This window comes from Corvus hawaiiensis, chromosome 6 (genome assembly GCF_020740725.1).
Source record: "Corvus hawaiiensis isolate bCorHaw1 chromosome 6, bCorHaw1.pri.cur, whole genome shotgun sequence".
Classification (NCBI taxonomy): domain Eukaryota; kingdom Metazoa; phylum Chordata; class Aves; order Passeriformes; family Corvidae; genus Corvus; species Corvus hawaiiensis.
The window spans coordinates 41,674,340-41,697,491 of record NC_063218.1 but is presented as its reverse complement, the minus strand read 5'-3'; the positions used below and the strand labels follow the sequence as shown (position 1 = coordinate 41,697,491).

At 45.6% G+C, this 23,152-nt stretch overlaps 1 protein-coding gene across 2 annotated transcripts in view; it reads left to right on the top strand.

The window, feature by feature from the left end:
* The window catches only part of CD82 (CD82 molecule), a 39,622-nt gene extending 21,211 nt beyond the window's left edge, over window positions 1-18,411 (top strand). For both annotated transcript variants that reach the window (XM_048307797.1, XM_048307796.1), the window contains exons 3-9: window positions 3,953-4,025; window positions 7,366-7,490; window positions 8,643-8,717; window positions 13,403-13,510; window positions 15,181-15,372; window positions 15,662-15,745; window positions 16,256-18,411. In XM_048307797.1, coding sequence (XP_048163754.1) covers window positions 3,953-4,025; window positions 7,366-7,490; window positions 8,643-8,717; window positions 13,403-13,510; window positions 15,181-15,372; window positions 15,662-15,745; window positions 16,256-16,333 — 735 coding nt within the window. In that variant the 3' untranslated portion in view covers window positions 16,334-18,411. The remainder of the gene's footprint in view (window positions 1-3,952; window positions 4,026-7,365; window positions 7,491-8,642; window positions 8,718-13,402; window positions 13,511-15,180; window positions 15,373-15,661; window positions 15,746-16,255) is intronic.
* Window positions 18,412-23,152: the final 4,741 nt, after the last annotated feature.

Sequence of the window (23,152 nt, the reverse complement as noted above, 5' to 3'; positions counted from 1 at the left end):
AGTTCATTAGCTAATCCCTGCGTAGAGAAAGTTCTCTCCAAGAAAGCCAGCCTAGCATGTAGGAAAGGAGGAAGATGACAGCTTGAAATACTACAGTACCATACAACACTGTCACTGTTTCTGCTGTATGCTGTCAATGGTCATTGTGACATCTCTATTCCAAGTTGGCTGTCTCTCCCTGCTCTGCTGAGCCGGCCATGGTTGCAGGCAGCCTGTAGGGATAGATGTGCTCTCGGGAGGCAGAGTTGAACTGCTTTGTTGGGCTGACCCACATCCGCACTGCACTTTCCTATATTTTGCAAGACTGTGGGGATTGCAGGCACTGAATCCATCTCTGGGTCCTGGAGATGTTTGAGAACTCCTGTCTGGGTGGCAAGTGATTGGAAGTAGCTGTTCTTTGTCTTGCGCACACCCTGCTCCAAGCCAGCTCCTCTGGTGTAGCACCCAGACCCCCTCCGTCTTGTGGAAAGCTGATCTGATTCACTGAGCTGGGCCTGGAGAGCAAGAACTGTAGGGTAGGATGTATTGTGAGAAGGTCTGTGCTGACTGAAGGGAGAAGCTGCTTTAAATGAGCTCTTTAACCCTGCTGTGCAGCACAGGCACTGTCTTCCCCTCGGACTGCTCTGTCAAAGTGAGGTCTTCAAAGCCACTGCGTTCTGGCTGAGCTTGATAACTCTCTAGAGTGAAGATTTTCAGTGTGCTTCTGCCTTGACTGATGGTAGGCTTTTTGCATGTGCCAGATGTTGAGGAAGGTGGCATACATTACACCCTCCCTCTCATAGGAAGTAGTTGACCTGAGATGTTTTTCCATTGTTGTTGTTCAAGGTCTGAATTGGGGAGGGTAGTTGGTGATTCTTGAGCTTGTACAGTGTGGTAAAGCAATATTAGTCTAGCAGAGAAACTGCTTGTATTGCTGTGAGCTGTCAGCACAGACAGGTTTTGAATACCTTGTGCTGATTTCCAGAAGCTGCTGAGCTTTGGTGAAGAGAGTGCTTGTGCAAAGGTGAGCACTATGCTGCTGACAGAGCCCTGTGTCTGCTCTGACCTTGAGCTGAGCCTATGTGATTGTACCTTGTGCAGGCCAGCCCTTGCTGGCTAAAGTGTGTTCTTCAGCCTTGCTGGTGATTGAAGCCTTTAGAGACATGCTGGTGCCTCTTTTTAGAAGTTAGTCATTGAAATAGCACTTCTCTACAGCTTGAGGTCTGTGAGAAGGTCGCTTGCTATAGCTGAAGTAGTTCGGGGACTTAGTGGTATTTTGCAGCCTTAACTCAGGGAAGGGTTTGACCTGCTTTGGTTAAAGGGAAGAAGGTTACTTGGATTGCCTGCCTGCTTGCTAGTAAAGATAGCAGATAAGTTTGGAGTATAATCTTAGTTTCCTAATCAGAATTTAACATGTCTACCTTCTTGGCTAGCAGACATGTGCTGCACCACATGCTTCTCCTTAAAGGAAAAACAGGTCTGTGAGACAAGTTTAACAGTCTCTGGAAAGTATTTGTTTGGAATATATCTGTCTGTCCTACTTCTAACCCTTCAGTAAATGCAGCAGAAGGCTACTACCTAAAGCAAGAGCCTTTCTGTTGGTCCCTGTGCCAGTCTCAGTGTTACATCACGCAATCCGAGCATGAAGGAAAGCAGTGCTGGGCAAGGACAGCTGGGAACCCCCAGATGTTCTTTCCAGAAAGATGAGTCAGCTCTATCACAGCTTAGTTTTTCCAAGCCCCTCTTGGCTAGCTCTCTGTGGGAAACTGCTGACCCTGTCTTGAGGGATCTGCATCTCTCTGGCTTGGGTGTAGAAGGGGATTTTGCTGAAACTGGGGGTGACACCTCCACCCCCCCAGGGAGGAGGGGAGGCATGTGTTCCCCATTTCAGAAGATTACAGCAGTGGAGCAGAGGAATTAAACTCCATGGAAAGCAGATGTGTTTTTTTCTATGGAGGGTCTGAAGCCAAGCCAGTGGCAGAAGCAGCCTTGCTATGCAATGTAAACTCCTGAAGATGCTGAGCAGAGATACTATCCTCCTAGGAAAGTAAATATACTTTCGTTAATGGGACAGTGTTTTCTCCCTGTAGTTATTGTCTCCCTGCCTTCCCCTTGTAGTGTTTTCTGCAGCAGCTCCTGGCATATGCACAAGTTGTGGACTGGAGCAAGGATCAGAGTGAAAACAGGCCTTGGATAGTCTGAGCATCTCATAACAAATAACTTCCCAGGAATTCTGCTCAGCAGCCCTTCTGTGTTTTGTCAGCAACAGCAAAACTTAGGTGACATTTCAGGGTCAGTGAACCAAAAGGGATGTCGCATATAGTCCGGTTTGCATCTTTGTTAAGACAAATGTTTATTAAAACTATAGTTTAAATGTGAGACTGCCTTAAACTGTCTATTCAGCAGTTCTTGATACCACCACGTTTGAGAGAAATTTTTTAGGTGTCCTGGTTGTTGCATGTTCAAGGGGCCTTTCTAGCTTGATCAGCAGACTGAGCGTTGCGGGTGTGGCATGTTGGGACAAAAGGCAAGGGGGAATTCTTTTTTTCTGGGATGCAACAGCTAAGTGCTTTCTGAAGCTGAGTCACTGTGCTCTTCATAGGTGGGAACTTGCTTGATGACTTTCTAAAGCTGTCCCCAGAGCTGACTACATGTTGCACCTTCTGCCAAGATGAGACAGCTTGCAAGCAGCTTATTTCAGGCTGTGGCTTTATCTTTGTTCAGAAAAGCTTCTTTGTATGAGGAGCTGAAGCCTAGCGTAAACTTTCAAACTGCTGAGCCAATGCCTGTCCATACAACCCTCTGCCAGCTTGCTTCAGGTGGTGGTTTGGCATTTTCCTTGTCTCCCAAGTGTTAGAACATTATCTGGTGAAGCACAGAATTGCAATCTCTCTTTAGCCCTGTTACTTTATTTCACTTCATCCTATCTTGAAATCCTGCTGATGTGAGAACAGCTTCTTGGAGTTCACTTGCAGTTCTTGTCTGCTCCTTGTTTCTTCAAAGCCTGTTTTAGACCTTTGCACAAGTGTTTTCCAATCCTAGTTGGCTGAACAGCGCAAGTTTCAGGTTCTTACCAAACCTGAAGACTTGCTGATACTTGAAAGCTAAAACAGAGCATGCTTGCCCCCACCTTTCTAAGTGAGATGAGAAAATGAGTGTGTTGCTTGACTGCTGAATTCAGTGTCTGGATTCAGCTGAGTCCTCAGAGGGGCATATTGCTCTGCTAATCCTTGCCCTAGATAAGACTGTGTGGTGAGCAAGGCAGAGGCCACGGCTAATGTTTCATAACTGTTGACTCTGTTGGGGCTCAGATGTGTTGGCTTGGGGGGCTGAGGTATTCTGGCACAAAGTAGCGGCCAATCCGAAATGCCTGAGCTTGGCTTTGGAAGGGGTGAAGCATTTTGCTCAAGGGAACCCGCTGCTGGATTTTTGTCTTCATGGTTTGAGGCCATAGCATTGTAACAGAGCCTGACAAGCCAAAGTTTTCCTGCCTGGAGAGGTTCCCGGTGCCAGATATCTAATCCTTTGTCAGCTATCTTCCAGCCTGGCCCTTAGAGTCACGGGTTTGTCTATTAAAAAAATATTTAAAATCATATGTGTTTGTCTTGTCTTGGTTCTTCACAGAAGCAATGCACTTACCTTTTGCTTCTGACAACAGTGTTCTAGCAGCAGGGTGTCTCTTCCTCAGACTGTTTTGAATGGTCCTCCTATACAACATCATGTGCTATGAAAATACTGTGTGAAAAACTGCCAAGCAGATCCTGGGGCTCCTGTGCAGTTGCCTGAGGCATTCTTCCTGTAGTTGTGCTAATCCTGTTTACTCTGGGAGGAGTACCATAGGGGAGATGGGTGGGAACAGCAAAGGAATGATTGTTTTTAGTCTGGAAGTATGGATAATAGTGACTGCCTCCTCTTATTTGTCTAAGCTTATAATTTACACAAAACCATGTATGTTTTGTTCTTGCTCTTTCAGATTCTGGGTGCTGTGATCCTGGGGTTTGGAATATGGATCCTGGCCGACAAAACCAGTTTCATTGCGGTTCTACGTAAGACCGCGTTTCTTCATCTTCCTTCTTTTTCTGAGTTGTCTCTACTCTGGGGGGCTGTGTTTGACCATGGTGTAGTCAGGAATAGCAATACTTTTGTGCATGGTCTGTGGCCTGAGCAGTAACATGGTGTTTAGCAAGATGAGATTGTTATCAGGAACACGGTGAAAGGGAGCAATCATGGAGACACAGCATTCCTCTTAGTCTTGTGGATTGAAACACCAGGGCCAGACTGAGTGAGACCATTGCCTCTTCAACCAACAATCCAGATATTTTGTCTTGAACATAGGGGCTAATATTTCATCCTATTTTCACTGCATGCTCTGTGTTTCCACAATGGTTTCCTTATTACCATCATGTGCAAAGGCCCCCAATGCCTTAATGCAGTTTTGCTGTGCGAGTCCTCCATGCTTCCACTGCTTTCTTTCTGTAATGATCTATATTCAATTTGAATGTTTTAAATGCCAAAGAAAGTAAGTACCTGGTTTTATTGGTGCTTTATGTACATTGAAAGTAGACGCTGTGTCTGTTCCTAAGCAGTGGAGGATGCTGATTTGGGGGTGTGGCTATGTGAAGTCTTTAGTGCTTTGACTTCTAAAACATACTCTTATATACACTTGATGAGACTTACCGTGGGCATCAGAGGTGTTCTGTGTTGTGCAAGGAGCTTAGCTTCCTTTCCCTAAAGTCAGCCACAAACTTTGACTTGAGTCTTAACAGAGGGTCTGCTTTCTGCAAAAACCAAAAAACTAAGCTGGTTTTCACAGGACTGTAAGTGGCCTTTCACCAAATGAGTATCTCAGCTCTGTCTTTCACAAGATCCTCTTCCTTTGAGCTTTTTCCTAGAAACACTTCAAACTTTTCTGCTTGGTGGCTCTGGTTACTTGTTGTCACTACCTCCAGAATTGCTGAGTTGGGCAGCAGCCTCAGACAGTACAAGAGGGCTGCCTGCATGTGGGGAATGAACAGTACTGGCATTCGTAGCCCTGTTCCCAATGACACTGATTCTGCAAAGGGCTTTATCTCCCAAGCCCTGCTGAGCACCCTGGCCTGGTTTGGAAGGTGCTGGGTGGTGAAGACACCCCTGCTAATACCACACATGCAGATACTGCTCCTTACTCTGCTTTTGTGCTGTGGCATCTGGCTTGCTCTTACAGCACTAGAAGGTCGAGAAGCACAACAAGGGGTGTTGGTTAATAAAGTAGGGGCATGAGCAGTAACAACTTTTAATACACGGAGGCTAAAAGGAGCCTGTTGTGGCCTGGCTGTTTGCAGTACCCCTTACAGTCTGAGGTGGGCTTAGTACCAGTGTGTCAGCAGCTGATTCCCTCAGGTTGATGGGTGTTGCAGCCACTTGTGGAGGGAGAAGTCCCTAAACTTGGCTCCGTTTCTTCCCATTTACTCGGAATCTCTGCTAACAGAGCATTTAAGGATTTAGTTTCCTTCCTGGAGATTTCCAGTATCAGCTCTCTCCCTGCCCCCTCACTTCCTTTCCCATGCCTTGCCCCTCTTTCCCTCTGCTTTAGTAACCTAGGCATCAGGGAGGGCACTCCAGCTGCTGCCAAAGGAGCCTGTTGTTCCCTTGTTTGGCTGCCTGCCCAGCGCAGGGAAAAACACGGAGTGACAGCAAACAAGCAGGAGTTGAACACCCTCAGAGCCTTCTCTTGCAAGATAAGACTATCGCAGATGAGAACTGCAAGTGTGGCTCCTGTCCCCTGACACTGTCAGTTTTCCAAGGGGCTTTTGAGTTGGAAATACCTTTTTCTTTCTTCTAATGGGAATTTGACGAAGCAACTACTTTCTAGCACTGTGGAGGTGCTGCAGCCTGGGCACTTGAACACTGACTTGTGTGATAGCTGAGCTGATTTTGAGGGAGGGAACAGGGTAGATTTGTGAAGGCCACTCCTGTAAGGCTGCTGCTTCAGTAAATGCTTTGCAGTATCAGCACGTAACCTGCACAGCAAGAGTCACAGAACTGGTGAGGAAGCAGGATCCTGGGGTTTGTGGCATATGTCCAGCCAGGGAGAGTCTGGCCTGGAAATTAATCAAGGCTGAAGTGATCTGTGTAGCAAATGGATCTGCTTCATTTCTCCATAATTGAACTTTCCTCTGTTCAGCATATTTTGGGGAAAAAAGTTGGGAAGCTGGTGGCTTGTGCCAGGTATCACAAGTAGGAGGAAATATATATTTGGGGGGAAAGCATCAGCCTGGACTTGATTATCCTCCTTTAACATATTTCAGGAGGAGCTCAGAGGAAGCTTGCCTCCTGGGACTTCTTTAGTTCAGGAAACTAAATGCTGAGGTCTAAGAATGTTATTTTTATTAATCACTGGACGTACGGAATTCCCCTACACTCCGCAGCTTGCAGATTTCCCTATGTCTCTTAATGATAAATGAGGTTCCTAGTTACTGTTTCTAGACAGAGTATCTCTTCAAATTTTGTGCTGTAGTGATTGCTCTCTCCAATCCTATTCTGCAAGAAATAGTCTGCTGACCAACTCAAATGTAAGAGTTTTTCTTCTGTTGCTTGCAGTACTAAATGCTAAGGGGAGAGGGCTGACAGCACCAGCACGTCTGAAATAGTCTGACCTAAACTTGGTTGAAAAACTGTTGAGCATTAAAAAGTGCAGACATTACAAACAATAGCAGGGGATAGCTAAGAGGATTTGTAAAAGTAGCTAATTTGAGCATTATATCTGTTCTGATCCTGGAATAGCATCTGTTTGCAGGGTGCTGTGCACAGGTGCTGCAACAGCCTGTGGTAAGTGCCTGGCCACAAGCCATTCAGCACTGACTTGCTAAGTAACCTGTCACATCATCTGTGCTCGACACTAGCTGTAGCTTGCTTCATGTTTCACTCCACAGAGTTAGTGTGTCTCTGTGTTGACTGTAAGTGGCTAAGTGAAAACAGGATGGCTACAACAAGAAATAGTGTATTAAAAGTGAAAAGGCTGTCCAAAAAGGGGGTTTAAGACTTGCAACAAAGCTTCTCTGAAGATAGCAAAGGGAATTGAAGCAAATATTAGTTGTGGAGTAGATCATCTTTTATCTTACTCAAAGTACATTCATGAGGGAGTAAAATTTCAGTAAGGAGAAAACTTTCTCCAAACAAGGTCCATTTGTTTGGAGTGACCTTGAGTCTTCCAGACTCTGTAGACCTGCAGGATGGCTTTTAAGTTTACCTTCATCAAAAGACAACCACGTTTGTCACACCTCTATGTAGTCTCTTTGTAGCAGACAAAGACCATTATCCGTAGATATGGAGGCAGTTCTATAAATGGTGATGGCAGATGTATTTTTTGTCAGTAGCTGATGTTGTTCTCTCTCCTGGCTCCTACAGAGATGTCATCTCCCTCCCTGAAGACTGGTGCATGCATCCTCATCGGTGTTGGGGTGCTCACCATGCTGATGGGGTTCCTGGGCTGTCTTGGTGCAGTCAATGAAATCCGATGTCTCTTGGGTCTGGTGAGAGTATTCATGCCTCTTTTAGAGCCAACCTTTAATACCTCTCCTGCAAAATATCTGTTGGATTATAGATGGGGCTTTAGTCTCCTGGGGATGTTACTTCTGCTAGGTCAACTTGGATCTAGTTCTTAATTTGCACACATTAAGTTCTCCAGCAGTCAGCGGACTGCAGCAGAGCTCGTCAGGCATTACTGATAATGAGCTCGTAACTCTGAATGAGAGAGGATGTCACTGACACTTTCTGCACACAGGGGGTTGAGGACTGCCAGCTGAGAAGTGTACCCTGTCCCCCTCACCCTGACTTCCCAGTTGGCACTGTGCTCTCAATGGTGGAAGAGCAAGTTCCAAGGGCAGTGAAAGACAAGAGGAAGAGTGACAGTGTCCTGCTGTGTTAGATCTGTGGAAAGTGCAAGAGTCAAGAGAGACCCAACTAGGAATGTCCTGTGTGTCAGGACCTCTCTTCAAACAGTTAATCTCTAGGAAATTTTCAGTCCATGATGGGTGAGATGATACCAGCTTCATACATCTCAGCCTGCTACTTGACTCTGGCGTATTCAGAGCACATCTGTATTGGAAACCAAGCATGGCACACATTGTGTGCCCTGGTATTAGGAGCATCTCCTAGTCTAACAATAGTAACTGCCACCACTTAAAAGTAACCTCAGCAGTTTGCTGCTGGATCTTAAATTTAGATCCTCAAACAAATTAAATAGAATTTTTAAGAAAGGTAATTGATTTAAAAGAAAAATTAAAAAGGAGGTTTGTAAAATTGACTCTTTTTTCTTTCTGTTGAAGCTTGGGGTAGGCAGAGTCCAACTGATTGACTGAGCCCACAATGGTCTGGGAATGGAGTTGGATGTGGGAGAGAGAGTCCTAGCTGGAGTGACACATGCAGAGAGTGCTTGTAAACCCTTTCCCTCCTGAAGCCTTTCAGTTGGCCTGATGGGAGAAGTGCTGAACTGCACTGGTCTGATGTTGGTGCTTGTACTTAAGCCTTTTCCTGGAAAAGCATTGTTGATAGCAGAGTTTGTCTGCAGGCAAAGAGGTGTTAGCTCAATGTTGTAATTTCTCTTGTATATGAAATTTTATTAACTTTTATGTACAGACCTTTCTAAAGACTGATAGTGATCATCTATTGTTTTTTGTTTCCAGTACTTCACCTGCCTGATGTTAATCCTCTTAACTCAGATTGCTGCTGCACTGGTCATCTACTTCCAGAGAGAAACGGTAAGTCTTTATTACTGTGTGTCTTTTCCTTGGTCTTGGCTTGGGAGAAGGGTGACATCTAGAAATACTTTCTTCCAAACTGGGCTGTACTGTTAGCAGGCATAACTGGACTCTCCTTTTCTCTACCCCAGATTAATAGCCTTGCTATTTGATTTTTCTGTATCTGTCTCCATAGTGCTGCTTTCTCAAGGATTATGAAGCTTTATTTGGTATGCAGGCTTTATTTTTGGGTAGTGGGAACAGTGGGGGAAAAAAAAGTCCTGGAATGCTTTAGACCACACGTCCTCTTGGTCCTGCTGTAGACAATTATTTGGGCATGTAGTAGCAGTGGTTACTACCATGTTGCCATCACTGGTGCCTTGCGGAGTTACCAGCCTGAGCGCTTTTTTGACTGGTCTTCCTCCTTGTTCTGTCCTTTCAGTCTTTCTGTATCAGTGTGTAGAACTCTTCTTGGAGGAGCTGTCCTCTTTCCCCAGGAGCAAACCCAGATATCTGGTGGCTCCTGTTCTACAGCTGGAGCTTAAAGCCAAGTGGTTTAATATTTTGAAGTGGATTCCTTTGTCAGGAAGGCAGTTTCACAGTGTGTGCTTCTAGAGCTCCAACATGTTCTGTAGTGTAAAAGGAAATAATTTTTGAGCTACCTAAGTGCATTGCAACAATCCATCCTAGCTATAGGTTTCCTAGCCAAGGCAGTGCCTGGTCAGGCCTTCAGCTACTTGACAGCTAAACTGGGAGCCACATTTATGCAGCAGGAACAAGTTATAGCTGTGGGGTCACTATTGGCTTCTGGTACCAGTTGTGGGTAACCCTGTCCTTGGCTACATAACTGTATATCTATACCACTGTTTGGCTGTGCTTGCCTCTCCTAAGCCAACCCTTTAGCTAGATGCTTACAGAAAGTAGAATGGTTGAGGAAGTTATGGATGGGGCCTGGTGGAGAAGTTTGGGGGCAGGGGGAAGGTACGTGCCACCAGCAGATCTGATCTGAGCTTTGTACTGTGGTGACTGTGAGCAGCTGTTGGCTGGGTTCCTTGCCAAATGTGGTGTGACCATAGCTTGCTCTCTGGGCTGGCAGAAGCTGAGGGAGAAACTAAAACAGTGACTAAAACTGGTGTGTAAAGACGATTCTCAATGCAGAGCTCTGACTAATGCAGATGTGGAGGTGGGGGGATGGCCATTCCCCTGCAATGGGGAAATGTGACTTCAGATCAGGAAATTCTGTATCTCTGTTAGCATTTCTCTTCCGGCTGCCAATCTACTCTAGAAAACTCCAACTTTTAAGCTGTAGCTCTTCACTTAAACCTCAGTCAGACCAGGGAGAGTTTAAAAGTGCTGGGGGTTGTTCTGCACAGCTGTTGGAGCCGGAGTGACTGAGATCATCACTTGTACAGGTCTGGGAGAATGGTCAGGGAAGCTGGGCTTTGAACGGGTGTTCCTGTTCAGTCCTTAATGTACAAAATTAATGGAAAAGCTCTTCTAGAGCCATTCTGTTTCAGGGATCCTCCAAAGTACCTGCCTAGAGCACTAAGAAAAACTGTTTGAGGAAGGTCTTGGCTGAAACCTCCAGCACAGAGGTTTGGGGCTGCGCTTCAGTGCTGCTGTGTGAGTTGCTCTGCTTCGCTGGCTGTACGTCATCCCAGGGCAGCTTGGAGCATAGTGAGGCACACTGAAACTGCTCAACAGCCAGTCCCTAGATATCTGTTGTGTTCTTTGTGTTTACTTCTTTCTGACTTCAGGAACTTGGTTAGATAGAAAACAAGGAATAGCAGGAGTGAAGGAAAGGATTTCGGATCCAGAATGTAACAAGGTGATACTCGCTCCTTCACTTGTAACTGAAGTATTTATTTGTATGGATTCACTTGATGTTATTGTTGGCATATCTGTTCCTTTTTGGTGTCAAAATCCTCCCCAACACTGAAATATGAAAGTATACTGAAACAGAGTTAGTGTAACTGTAAAAGGCTGGGCCTCTGACAGGGAGGCTGCTGCTTTGCCTCTCCCATGGGCATTGTTAGAGGAATGCCCCTTCAGACTGGAATTGCCCAGTACTTCTGGGAGGATGTTGATGCAACATAAGTTTCCCTACATTTGTTGATGACTGAAACTGTGAGGTGGGGTTTTTTTATGGACAACAAAATAGTAACATCATAAATGTTGCAAATGATACTCTACTTCCTGAACTGAATGTTGATACTCACCTACTCACAAGCCCCTAAACAGAGCCTGGGCAAGTTCTCTCTTGGCCTAGTTCACACAGTTCTGTGCAGCTTGGCTCTGAGTGCCTTGAGTAAAGGAGAACAGTGGTGTTTTGGGAATAGCCCTACTTGCTGGCTATTGTTTGCAGCAAACAGGCCTGTGTGATTGCATGCAGTGACTTGTCTGGTGCTATGGACTATGCATGAGTTTCAGAATCTGAAGTGACAAGGTAGAGGAGGGTCCCTCCTGGTTTTTTGAGCCTAGTTTTGTGTGCAGCCTAGATGCTAATAAATGCTGAGGGAAGGATCTAGCTTGTGTCTGACAGGGACAAGATAGATGACTGACAGTGTCTAATAGGGGAAGAAGCCTGTGCAATCCATTCTGTGATCAAAGATCTGCTCTTGCCTCTGGCATTCAGCCTTCCCCATCCCCTGCTTCAGTAGCCCATGGGATGGGGAGACTGACAGCCTTGCTGCTTTCTGTCAGTGAGCTGTGCCTGTGGTGCCTAGGATCTAGGTGCCCCTTCTTTGAGGTGGTGGCATTGTGCCTTTCTGACAGTGTGCTTGCTAGAGCTGGGAAGGAGCAAGAAGCCCTGAAAGCAGTGGTAGCCATTTCCTGAGGCATTTGTATCTCACACAGTACTGAGTCCTGATAGCTTTAAATGGGTGAAGATGTTGAAAGCCCAAGGGTTCCCTGTGCCTCTCTAGGTTGTTGCTCTTCAGTTTTCCTCTGCCAGGTGCTCCCTCTGCACCAGCTGCAGGTGCTTGTGTTTTCCCTTTGGGCTGCTCTGCCGGTTAAACCCACAAGCAAGCTGCCTGTGTGTGTGCTCTCCAGAGCTGTGCCATTGTTTGCATAACATTCCCCCTCTCTCAGATTGCTTGCTGAAACACCTAGGAATGCCTGATTTTTTTCTTTAATTTGAAATGCCTCACTTTTTGAAACAAGAGCTGTTTGCAAGACTTCTTGCCTGCTCTTTTGTAAGAGTGAGGGCAGAGCAGACACACAGCTTCCCTATGCAGCTGTGATTGGGGGCATCAGGTTCACGTCCTGTCTTTGCTTGTGGTGGGGTTCTGGGATTCTTGCAGAAGTGACACTAGGCTCCATCTGACCCAATAGCTAAGGGGCTAGATGGGCCCAGGGTGGGAAAACCAACCCAGCTCTCCTTGCCTCCCACTGCATATGGAGCAGCAGTGTGCAGGAGGGGTCAGGGTGGCAACTCAGAGGTTCAGTAACTGATAAGGCTTATGGCAGCAGCCAAGGCCAATCTCATTAGTGAGAACCAGGTCAGGTCGCCTTGATTTGAAGGGAAGGAAAAAGGGAAGTGAAGTAATTAAAAGGGGAAGAGCTAGACATCATGAGAAGAAAGATCATGCAGCTCCCATCTGTCTGGCCTGGCATAGCTGATCCCAGTGAACTGAGCTGCAGTTTTCCAAAGAAGAAGAGTTGCTGATATAGAGAAGCTTCTCTTAACGGTAGGCACTGCATCCTCTTACTGAGTGTCCTGGTGTTTGTCATGGTCATTGAAAATGCCTGATAGTAGAAGAGAAGAGAAAACCCATTTCCACTGATTTGAAATATGCTGTAGCACCACAGTCAAAAAGGTAATATGTGGGATGGGAACATCATAGTCCTTAGGCTGATATAACTCTATCCTATCCCTCAGGCAGTCTAATGACACTTTTTTCCAACCTCTTGTTAATCTGGGTCTGTCCTTAACAGTCCTCATGTACAGGCTGTTTAAGAAGAGCTTCAGAAGGAGGTGGGAAGGAAAAAGGTGAAGAAGTCTGCCAGGTGGTGGCTTGCACTTCTCATCAAACTGAAGGGTGTTGTAAATACCTCTGGAGAAGGAATGGTGGTGAAGGGATGACTTGATACACCGAACATTGTGATAAGACTGTTAATGAGCAGTTTAGGTAGTTGTAATACTTCCTGTCCTAATATAGAAACAGCAGTTGTGGGAGTTTGGGGAGAGGTAGATCAACACCTTGTGAAAAAGGCAAGTTTCCACCAGCTGTATATCAGAAAACCCATCTGCATTCAGGAGCAGAGTGGCTCACAGCTTCCCTGAGCAGTGGCGATGAACTGCAGTGGCTGAGATTCTGGACCAAGGTCTTGCCTGCAGTACGAGGTTAGAAACACATGACCTGTGAGTCCTTAAGGCAGTGTTGTCCTTCAGCTTGCACTTACTTTGCACATCTGTCTTGTCTGGGCGGGCAGTTAGTCATTCAGCCTGTGTCTTAGCAGGATAACCATACCCAGTTCTGTTTCCTTATTGCTCATCAGGTTTGTACCCTTTCCCTGTGCCCACGCAAGGACTTGCTGGTGCTTTGGCTGTTGCAGCAGCAAAGCTGCTGTTCTTACCTGTACTTGTTAACGTTTTGCAGTCAGCTTTTATGAGTGACTGTAGCTTTACATATGTATCTGAAACACCGAAGAAAAGGCTACAAGAATTGGTAATCTAGCTCTCCTGCCTCTTTTTTTCTTGCCAGCTGAAAGTTGAGTTGTCCGACATAGTTGTGGATCTGATTAAAGATTATGACCCTTTGAATGAAGATAAGAGGAACTTGCAAGATGCGTGGGACTATGTGCAGATGCAGGTGAGTCCTGGGGGGCAGCAAGAGGTAGATGATGCTATTTGCCAGTGCAGGCAATGACCTTTAAAGCTAGGCTGAGGACAGAGAAACAACTGTTGCATGTTGATCTGGCTGATCTACAAAGTGGCCTGTGAGGTTTGGTGCCTGCAGACTAGAAAATGGTCTGGCTTGCTGCTTCTGTGTCAGACCCTGAGCCATTCCTGCATGCTGCGTGTTAGAACTAGGTAGTGTTGGCTGCATGGCCTAATGTATCCAATCTGTCAAGTGGTCTCCAACACTTCTCTTTGTTCTGCTGGGCCTCCTGAATACTAACATGTGTGAAAAACATTTTTCACATGATTTTTGTAGCAAAAAGTCCCTAGTTTATTACCAGGCAAGTCAGCAGCACCACCTGCCTTACTACTTGGTACATGTTGCTTGCTTATTGTGATGGTTCTTCTGCAAGTATCAGCGTTCTTGGGAGCCGTCCAACTGCCCATGGTTTCTGTTTTAGCATCAGGGTCAGCACTTGAGCAGCTAGAGAATATTCAAGCACTCTGGAGTCATGACAGCTGTTTACTGCCAAACCACAAGCTTGAGAGCTGGCTGGCTGTTGTGGTTAAATACATACCCAACATGGGACTGATGTGTAGTAAGTACAAGTAACAGCATTTGTCTTCTGTCTGTTCTTTGGTCTGCAAAACACTGACCTGCAGTATTTCTCCTCCTTGGAGAATGATTTATGTGTTTTGTCACTGTAGTTGCAACTCCTTGTTAGTGAACTCAAGAGAAGCCTCAGTCTATTGTGGAGAGAGGCTTGTTCTTGAGTCCTTCTTTTATGTAGGAACAGAAGAAAAATGTTTTGCAGAGATGGAGAGATCGAGTGTTAGGGGTCTATGTCGTCTCACACATTGGAGTTAGCATTTGAAAGAGGGTGGGGTTCTGTAAACCAGTCTTGGAGTTAAAGTCCAAACTTCTCGTGAGGGAGAGGTAGTTCCTTCGGAGGCTGGGTCTTCACAACACTCTTTTGGAAACCAAATGCTTGTCCTGGTGTGAGTTTTCAGCTGTTTGTATCTCATGTCTATTATAAGAGAAACATGACTTTTCCTTTCTGAGCAGAAAAGGATTTTCCCTAAACTTCTTCCTCGACATTGACAGACAGCCTTTCTGCTCTGTACCACTGGGCAAGCACAGGGATCCATGCTTAAGATCTTACTCCTTGCTAGACTTCCCCATGTGCTTTCCCCTCCAGCAAATAGGGTTTTATCACGTGGCTCTGTAGGAATGTAAGTGTTTCTTTGGATGGAAAGTTTTCCCCATCCCGTGCTCCAGCTGGTCCGTACTACATCCAGGTGGGCACTGGCGTGCAGTGATGTGCTGGGGCTTGGTGGCATGGCAACGCCACCGTGCGGTGGCTGCTGCTGTCGGCGGGGCCACAGCTGAGACCCGGGGCCCTTTAACTCTTGTTTTGCTAGCAGAGTGACTCTTTAGTAGGAAATAATGTCCCTGTCTTCTGGACAGCTCTATACATAGGTAACCGGGGTGGTGTTTAGTGCAGCTAATTTGTGCAAAATGTGTGCAAATGACTGTTGTTTCACAGAGAGCTCCTGAGTACTTCTGCCTGCTTATTTTCACGTGCAGCTATCTTACCAGTGCAAAGTGTAACACTGTAATGGCCTCTTTCCCATTATTAGATTGCCTGCTGTGGCTGGACTGGAGCAGAGGAATGGGAAAATAATGAGATTCTTAGGAACAAAAGCAATACTGAGTATCCGTGCTCCTGCTCCAATAGATCTAAGGACTTAGTGGAAGGAAGAGGTTTCTGTGTTCTGGATGACCCTGTCAATGGCACTGCAACATATGCTGACTGGCCTGTTCATGAGCAGGTGAGTGGGCATGTCTGGGCCCTGTGAAGCTTCCATTGAAGCTGCCTTGTCTTTGCTCCCCTGAAAATTTAGAGCACTTCTTTCACGTCCTTATTGCTTGAAGTACGTGGGGAATTTGGGGCGAGAGGGACAGAGTGACAGGGATCCTGCCCTTTTCTGCAAAAGCTTCCATGAAACATGGTATAGCATGTAACTGGGATAATTCCTGTGTGCAAAGATATGTTACAGATTTTCAGTTTTGAGATATTTGGAATCATGCCTCTTCTTTGTGGCCATGTTTCCTCTATAGGGATGCATGGATGGTGTAGAGCAGTGGCTGAAGGACAACCTTGGTATCATTCTTGGAGTTTGCACTGGTGTTGCTGTTGTAGAGGTAAGTCACTTCCTGACATGAACCTATACAGGCTTATCATGGAGACTCTTTTAAAGGCAAAGCTGTTTTCTCAAGTGATTGACACCTGGTTTTTAATGGCAGTGCAGTTCTAGCTCTTGGTTGTGTCTGCCTGGACCTTTGAACTCTGCTTTTATTGATTGGATTAAAAATCAAACAAAGCCTTGTCTGCTTGTAGTTCCTCCTGCTGTATCTGACTCTTGGCAATTCTGTAACCAGAATACCGAGGCAAGCAAAATCCCACATTAGTGAAATCCCACTTGTTGCCTTAAGAAGCCCATGACATAGATTGCAGATGAAGGCACATCTTTATGAAGCCCAAACTTTTGTCATTCCAATTATTGCATTTGCCTTGCGTTGCGGACTAACTCTGTTCACCTGTGTGGTGTCATTAAAAGATGTTCACTGTATTTTGCTCCCCTGTATCACCTGTTCTTCCCACCTTACCTGTCTGGTTGCTGATTTTGTTCCCATTCTTCATACTTATTCCAGCTGCTGGGGATGATACTGTCCATTTCGCTTTGCAAGAACATACACAGCGAAGACTACACCAAAGTGCCCAAGTCTTGAGTTGGCTGGCTTCAGAGCTACAGCACCACAGAGAAAGGAGCAAACAGAACATTCCTGCCTCATACCCAGACTGTCCAACCATTGACCATTATTCCTGTGACATCCCATTTCTGATACCACTCTGCTAAGAACTTTTAGAGCTGCAACACAGCCTGATCTTCTGGCAATAGGGCCCCTGGGCCACCTGCATCCTGCCTCTGGATTGTTTCTACTTCAAGAAGCAGAACTTAAACTGTCTCATATCACATGAGACACCAATTAACCTGAGGGGACAATGCTTTTGCTGCCTGCTCCATGTTAAACAATACTATTCATATCTTCATTCTACAACCCCACTGGGCCTAACATACAGCAACATTTCTCCCCCTTGCTCTTCTCTTGCACATCTTTTCACCTCCCCCCTGAAGTCCCATGAGCTAGGAATTCTGCTGAGATTCCAGTGCTTTGGTAGCTTCACTTGCTTCACTGATTTGTGGTGATAACTAGTCATGCTTTATAGACCTTCTCGTTCCTTGCAGTTAATCTGATTCAGCTCGTCCTATGCATCTTCCAGCCTAGGTTCTCATCTGAAATACAGAGTGCTACTGTCACACTTGCTTCTCCTGTTTCTGGAGTCAGCTATGCCTTGCCTTCAGTGGAGCTCTTCCCTTTGAGCGTGATGAGAAGCCACCGGGAGGGAGCCAAGCCTGCCTATTTATTCCTAGTGTGACCTGGCAGATTGTGGTGGTGGTGCTCAGCTACTGCTGGAATGGATCCCTTGGGTTTTGGATTTGACACTTACATGTTTCTCCCATTTGCCTCTTTACCTTTTCCTCTCCCCTAGCTCTGCTTTGCTGGCTCCTGTCAGCTTGGAGGTACTTCAGAGACTGCTGCATAGTGTGCACTCAGCCCCAGGCTGGCTCTGCTGGTTGCATTCTCGGGTTGCCAACATTATAGAGGTTACAATTAATTTGATTTTTCCCCTTCTCCTTCATGAACATAAAATTTGTTAGCTGTGGGTTTAGATATCAGTATGGAGGGATCTGACTGGATTGCTGATGCTGTATATTAGAAATATCACTGCTATCAGTGCCCAGTATAGGTTGTGTAGTTTGGATGTAAAGACAAATTGCTTTTATTTAAGTTGTCCATTTTTCTGACTCCACTGTGGTCTGGAGCCATGGCTGCATCCTGAGTTCTGCCTCAAGTGCCAGCACTGCAGCAGAGAAGTAGCAGGTTCTGCAGTTGTGCAGGCTGCAGGTTTCTGTGCTAATGGCTGGGCCGTTTGCTCTATTCTACCAGTGGCCAGCAGCAAAGAGTGGTGTAGACCAGTAGAAAGTAGGAAATGCACATGAAACACTGCCCCAACTGCTTACATAAGAGAGCTGGGTGCAAATCCTCACTCTTGGAGGTGTCCGAGGCACAGCAGATTTCCTGCTGTTACACATGGTACAATCACCCTGACATCAGGAAGTTGTATGGGAGAGAAGTGGGTGGTCCTTGCCAGGGAACTGTTACAAGGTACTTGGTGAGAGAGCCTTTGCCTTACAGAGGTGGTTCCAGGACTGTCTCTGGTCAGGGGTGGGGCAGGTAGTAATAACACAGCAGTTCCAAGGGATGGTTTCAGTACCTACTTGGTTTTCCTTCTGGGAAGAAAGGTTGGTGCAGGGGATCAGGGCCCCAGCAGTGGGTCCCTGCTCTGTCCTCATCTTTGGAGAGAGCAGTGACTGGGGAGAGTAGCTATGACTGGGTAACTGGTTTTTATGGAGGTCTGATAAGGCTTTGCAATTTTGAGATATCTGCCCCTTCCTGCACAGATCCTTCAAGCTGACCTTTGCTATAGCAGAAGGCACCCTTAGCAGTAAAGCTTGCTAGCTTTTGTAACACAAAGTCTATTCTATAATGTGTTCTTATTTGTAAGATTCTTGTTCAGTTACAGATGCCAATGCTGAGCAGCAAGTAAAAAGGAGCCCATTCTGGGAATTCCTTTTTTGTTTTTGTCTGTTTTTAGCAATATCTTCCTACTGGAAGAAATGCATGTACAGATATAAAAGTCTAGAGGGTGAATATTTCTGTAATAAAGACTTTGCTAAAAAATATGTATCTCTGCCTATGACTTGTGCATTGAAGTGTTTTCCCCCTGCTTCCTCTCCACCCCTTTCTGCTTTACATACAGATTACTGACATCTTGTTTGTTCAAGGTATCAAAAAGCTGGTCTGGGCACATGTGTGAGATCCGCGTGGACAGTGAAGATACTGCCCAGCAGAGGGAGGTGACAATTTTTCTGGGCTGCATTCTAAAGTAAACTTTGTCTTGTTTTATGAAGTATGTTTGTCTTATGGTGAGCTGAATGAGTGGTAGTTCCTTGAATTACCTGCTATCTCCTAAGCTAAGTATTTGAAGATGTTGCTTCAAACCTGCACAGTCTGCAGTCATAAACCTTGAGGACTAATTCTGATAAAATACAAGCTTGCTGCTATGCCCACTGTACATACAGCTCTTGCTAGCTTAACTATGTAATTTTTTCCTACTCACCTTCAGTAGGATTCTGCCTCCAGGCTGCTATTTAAAAAAAGGTTCCTCAGCCCCTGCCCTGCCACTGTGAGGAAGAAGAAAGCTAGATAGCCATTTTCAGTAGTTTGTGTCCCCACATGCTGATCTTGACTGAAAAGCTCTTGAGAAGCAGATAGACCAAATACATAAATCTTGCTTTTGTTACCTAAGCGGCTGAGAAATGGATATGAGCTAGATCTCAAAATTCCTTCAGATCCTGCTCCATGTTGGTGCACCTGGACATTTAAAATGGCTCAGAAGAACCTAAGGTAGTGTGCTAATGAATTTTACAGCTGTTGCTGTTGAAAGTAATAAGCATGACCTAAGTCCTCATACATGTTTGAAGAAACAGAATGAAGTTTGCAGAGAAGGTACTGGGGTGTTACCAGCAAACACTGGTGGCAACTGCTCTAAGTCAAGACTTCAGTAACCCTGACCAGATGAGTGCAGAGCAAGAGGGGCTTAAATGGATCCTGGAGCCACAGTAGGGTGCAATGATCAGTCCTAGCTGTGAGTACAACTTGTTCCTTTAGGCTGTCCTGGCTGTGCTTGAGGAGATCTTGGTTCTTGCTCATAGGGAGTCTCTCCTTTCTGGTTGGTTTCCCGGAGCACCCTGCTTTAATCAGCTGGTAATGCTTTCCCAGGGCGCCACTTCCTGGCAAAACTGCCAGCCCTGATCTGATGGCTCCTAGGTAGGCAAGGGCGCTGCTGGTTTCCATTCAGCCTGTTGTGGAGCGGGACAGAGAAAGTAGGGAAGGTGAGGACAATTGCTCGTCCGCAGCTTAGGTTCCCCAACTGCCCGAGCTCTGTGGAAACCACTTGCCTTTGGCCACTGGAGGGAGGTGTTCCACCAAGAAAACCCAGCCTGGGCTGGTCCCAGGGGAACGAGAAGATGACACTGATAGCTTCCTTCTGCTCCCGGTTACTCCTGGCAGCAGGGTAGCTAAAATAACTTGTAATTACAAATGTATTCTTCTTGTAAACGATTTGTGCTACATGCTTGATATTTTTAGGGATAATTTTCCCTTCCATTTCTTGGAGAAGAACACAGATATTTTATTGTACATCTTCCACTACTGTGAGAGTTGTGTTTCTTTCTTGTGTTTCTGCTCTACCTAGCTCTGGAAGTTCAGCATGAGGCAATTCTCATGGTTCTTTCCTTGTCCCCATTTTTTCCTGTTTCCCTCCATGCTCAATTCCTTTGAGTTGGCAGTCTGTGGGAAAGGAGAGAGCATTGAATACTTATAAATCTGATCTAAAAAAGATCCCTGGAAAAATGTCCTCAGACCTTCAGAGAGCATGAAATCTGCTTCTGCTCCTTGGGCCAGGCTCCCAGCTGCTCTCCAGAGGTGAACGTTTGCTGCTGGAACTAGAAATCAAACTAGCACTCAGGCTTCTGGGGAGCTGCAGTGTTTGTCTAGCAAAGCCCACAGCGCCAGCCTCTGCAGAAGCTCAGCACATGGAAGCATTTTGTGCTAGCCAATAAGCTGCTCTATAGCCGTCCCAGGCCAATAATTAATATTGCAAGAGTAGAGTTGTGACCGCCCTGTGGCCTGAAGCAAGGCCCCTAGTAATGAACTGGTGACGTTCCTCATTCTGTGTGATCGTGAAGCACTCACGAGCTGCTATAATTCTTTCCATGAGGTGTTTTTTTCTTCTGGAGAGGGAAGAGGAATTGCATTAGTTAGTGTGGCTATGGGTAAGTGTATAGGTTGCAGTGCATCTTGTTTTCTGTATGGCACATACTCAAATTTAACATGTGGCAGCTGTTCTTTTCCCTGTAATTCTCCCATGTGTGGTGGTGTGGCTGGTGCCTGCCAGCTTTGTTCAGGATTTGGGCTGAATGTGGTAGACTTCAGAAAAGCCTGGTTTCTGGCTGCCAAAGGCCAGACTGCAAGTGGTGGTGTCAGCCTCTGTGACGTTGTTGGGGAAAGAGGAACAGGCAGCCACAGGGGCTCACTGCCGAAAAGCTGAAGGACCCTGGGATTCCCACAAATGCTACCACTCAATGCCATAAATGGAGAACATAGCCTCAATTATTCATGGTCTGGCTCTATCCCATTAGCCTCTGAGACTCTGCTCTAGTCTTGGCCTTTTATTAAACCTCAGCTAGCAGCCAGGATTTCTGAATGACATCTTAAACCAGGTTGATACTAAAAGCTTGTCAGTGTAAAAATCTACCAGCATGGAAGTCCTCAAACATTTGTAAACTGGCAAAAGGCCCTTAGCAAAAAATACGCAATTAGTGAACCAAAGCTATTAGTAAAATGCTGCTAGTAAGGTACTAAGTGTGCTTTAGCCATTGTAAACAATTTCTAGCAGGTGTGTGCTGGCAGAGTTCATGCAACTTGTTTGCCTTGTGGCAGGAATGTTCTCTGCCAAACATTGGAAATTACCTTCTCCTAAGTAAATTCTGTAACCCTGGCCATGAATTCTTTCTTCGCACAGGTATAAATTTCCTGCTTTCTCTCCTCTGTGCTCCTAATAATACAACTGACTGGGGTTTGTGTGCTGTTTGGCTTTTGTGGGGACGGATTAGAAGAATATTGGATGCTGTGTACCTGGAGAAAAGTTATTCTCAGTTCTCTGGGCAAAAAATATTACCTCCATTTAAAATAGGGGTTTAAGAGAAGGATAATACTCCACATAGTACATAGATGCTCTATAAGGCATGGAATCTGAGGGGGAAAATCCTGCTTTAGGCTCCAAGGATGGTATTTTTACGCACTTGAATTAAATTTCGCTCTGGCATCTTCTTTCCTGTAACTCTCTCACTGATGAGTGGTGTCGTGGAGTAACTCCTCTGTCCTCAACAATCCAGAGTTAAGCAGAAAGTATGGAAACCTACTTCCATAACAACAACAGGCCCTATCTTTAGTAAACAAGAGAACGTTTTCCTTCCCACCTATAGGGTCCAGATGTTAGTAACTCCCATTGCTTCACAATGTTCCTTTGAGCAATGGCAGCAGGAATTATTCTGATTCTGCTCTTCATTCTGAGAGTGTTCACCAGGTTAGGAACTATACCAGCATCAGACCTAGGCCTCCTGCAGGACCCCAGATCCTCACTATGACACCGGAATGCCAGACCTTTTCCTCCAGGTGTCTCTGGCCAGCATTTATCTGCTGTTCATAACCTTAAGTCTTCTCCGTGTTGTCTCTTCTTGTCCAAACAATTTTCCTGGAAGTTCTCAGTCTGCAGTTCTTCTGGAATCTGTCTGCCACCATCAGGTAACCAGTTCCAAAGCAACAGTTGTGACAGTGCTAGAGATCAGAGGACTCTGCACCAGACTTTTTCCTTCTTTTTGCCCTCCTTAGAGTTACAGACTGGACATATGGAAGTTCTTCAGAGACAGCAAGAATCCCAGAGCATGTGATCATCTGAATGGCTTACCCAGCATGCTTCCTGGGTATTTTCTACATAGCACTTCTGGAAACTATTTAGGGTTTACTAGGGTGGAAATGTGAGGTCCTGTCATGTTATAGTAAAGGCATGTGCTTTGTGCACTGAACTTGCAAAATGATGTCAGAATAGTATAACTCATGCAGTGATGTCTGCAGACAGCCTGGAACAATAACCCAGTACAGTGCAGACCTTTAGTTTTGGCAGAGGTTGTTTCACGATACGCTTAAGTATTCGAAAAGAAGTTGTTCTTTTAATATGATGTTGTAATTAACTCTGGTAAGCACTGATTGGGAATTCTTTTGGCCAAACCATTTTTCCCTAGAGGGTGAAAGTTCCTATAAATCAAAGTGCAGGGGTGTTTTGTTGGTTTTTTTTCTTTCTTCTGCTTAAACAGACTGAAAATAGTTGAATAACTTCTGATTGAGGGATTTCTTCTGCTTTTTCAGTGGTTACCTCATAGTAAACATTATGTAAAAGACTTGGAATTGAACAAAATAGGATTATAAAGCTATATTGTAAACTTGTGACCTAAAACCAGGGTGTATCAGTCTTCTGAGGTGGGATAGACTGGGGAATGCTAGCCAACCCTTTCAGTGAAGAAATTTTTCCTAGTGTTCAATCTAATCCCCTTTCTTCCCCTCTCCCCAGTGCTACTTGAAGCTGTTTCCTCTCATCCTGTCACTTTTTACTTGGGCAAAGAGACTGACACCTGAGCACTTTGTATTTTGGAGAGGCTCCTCTAGAGCCGTGTGGGCATTTCTTCAGAGCTGCTGAACAAAGTAGGACAGAGCAGCAGTTGAGGTGTGCTCCATGTGGTGTATGAGAGAAGCTGCCTGGAGAAATCAGTGGATGCCTTTCCTCAAAACCAGTGCATTGCCAGT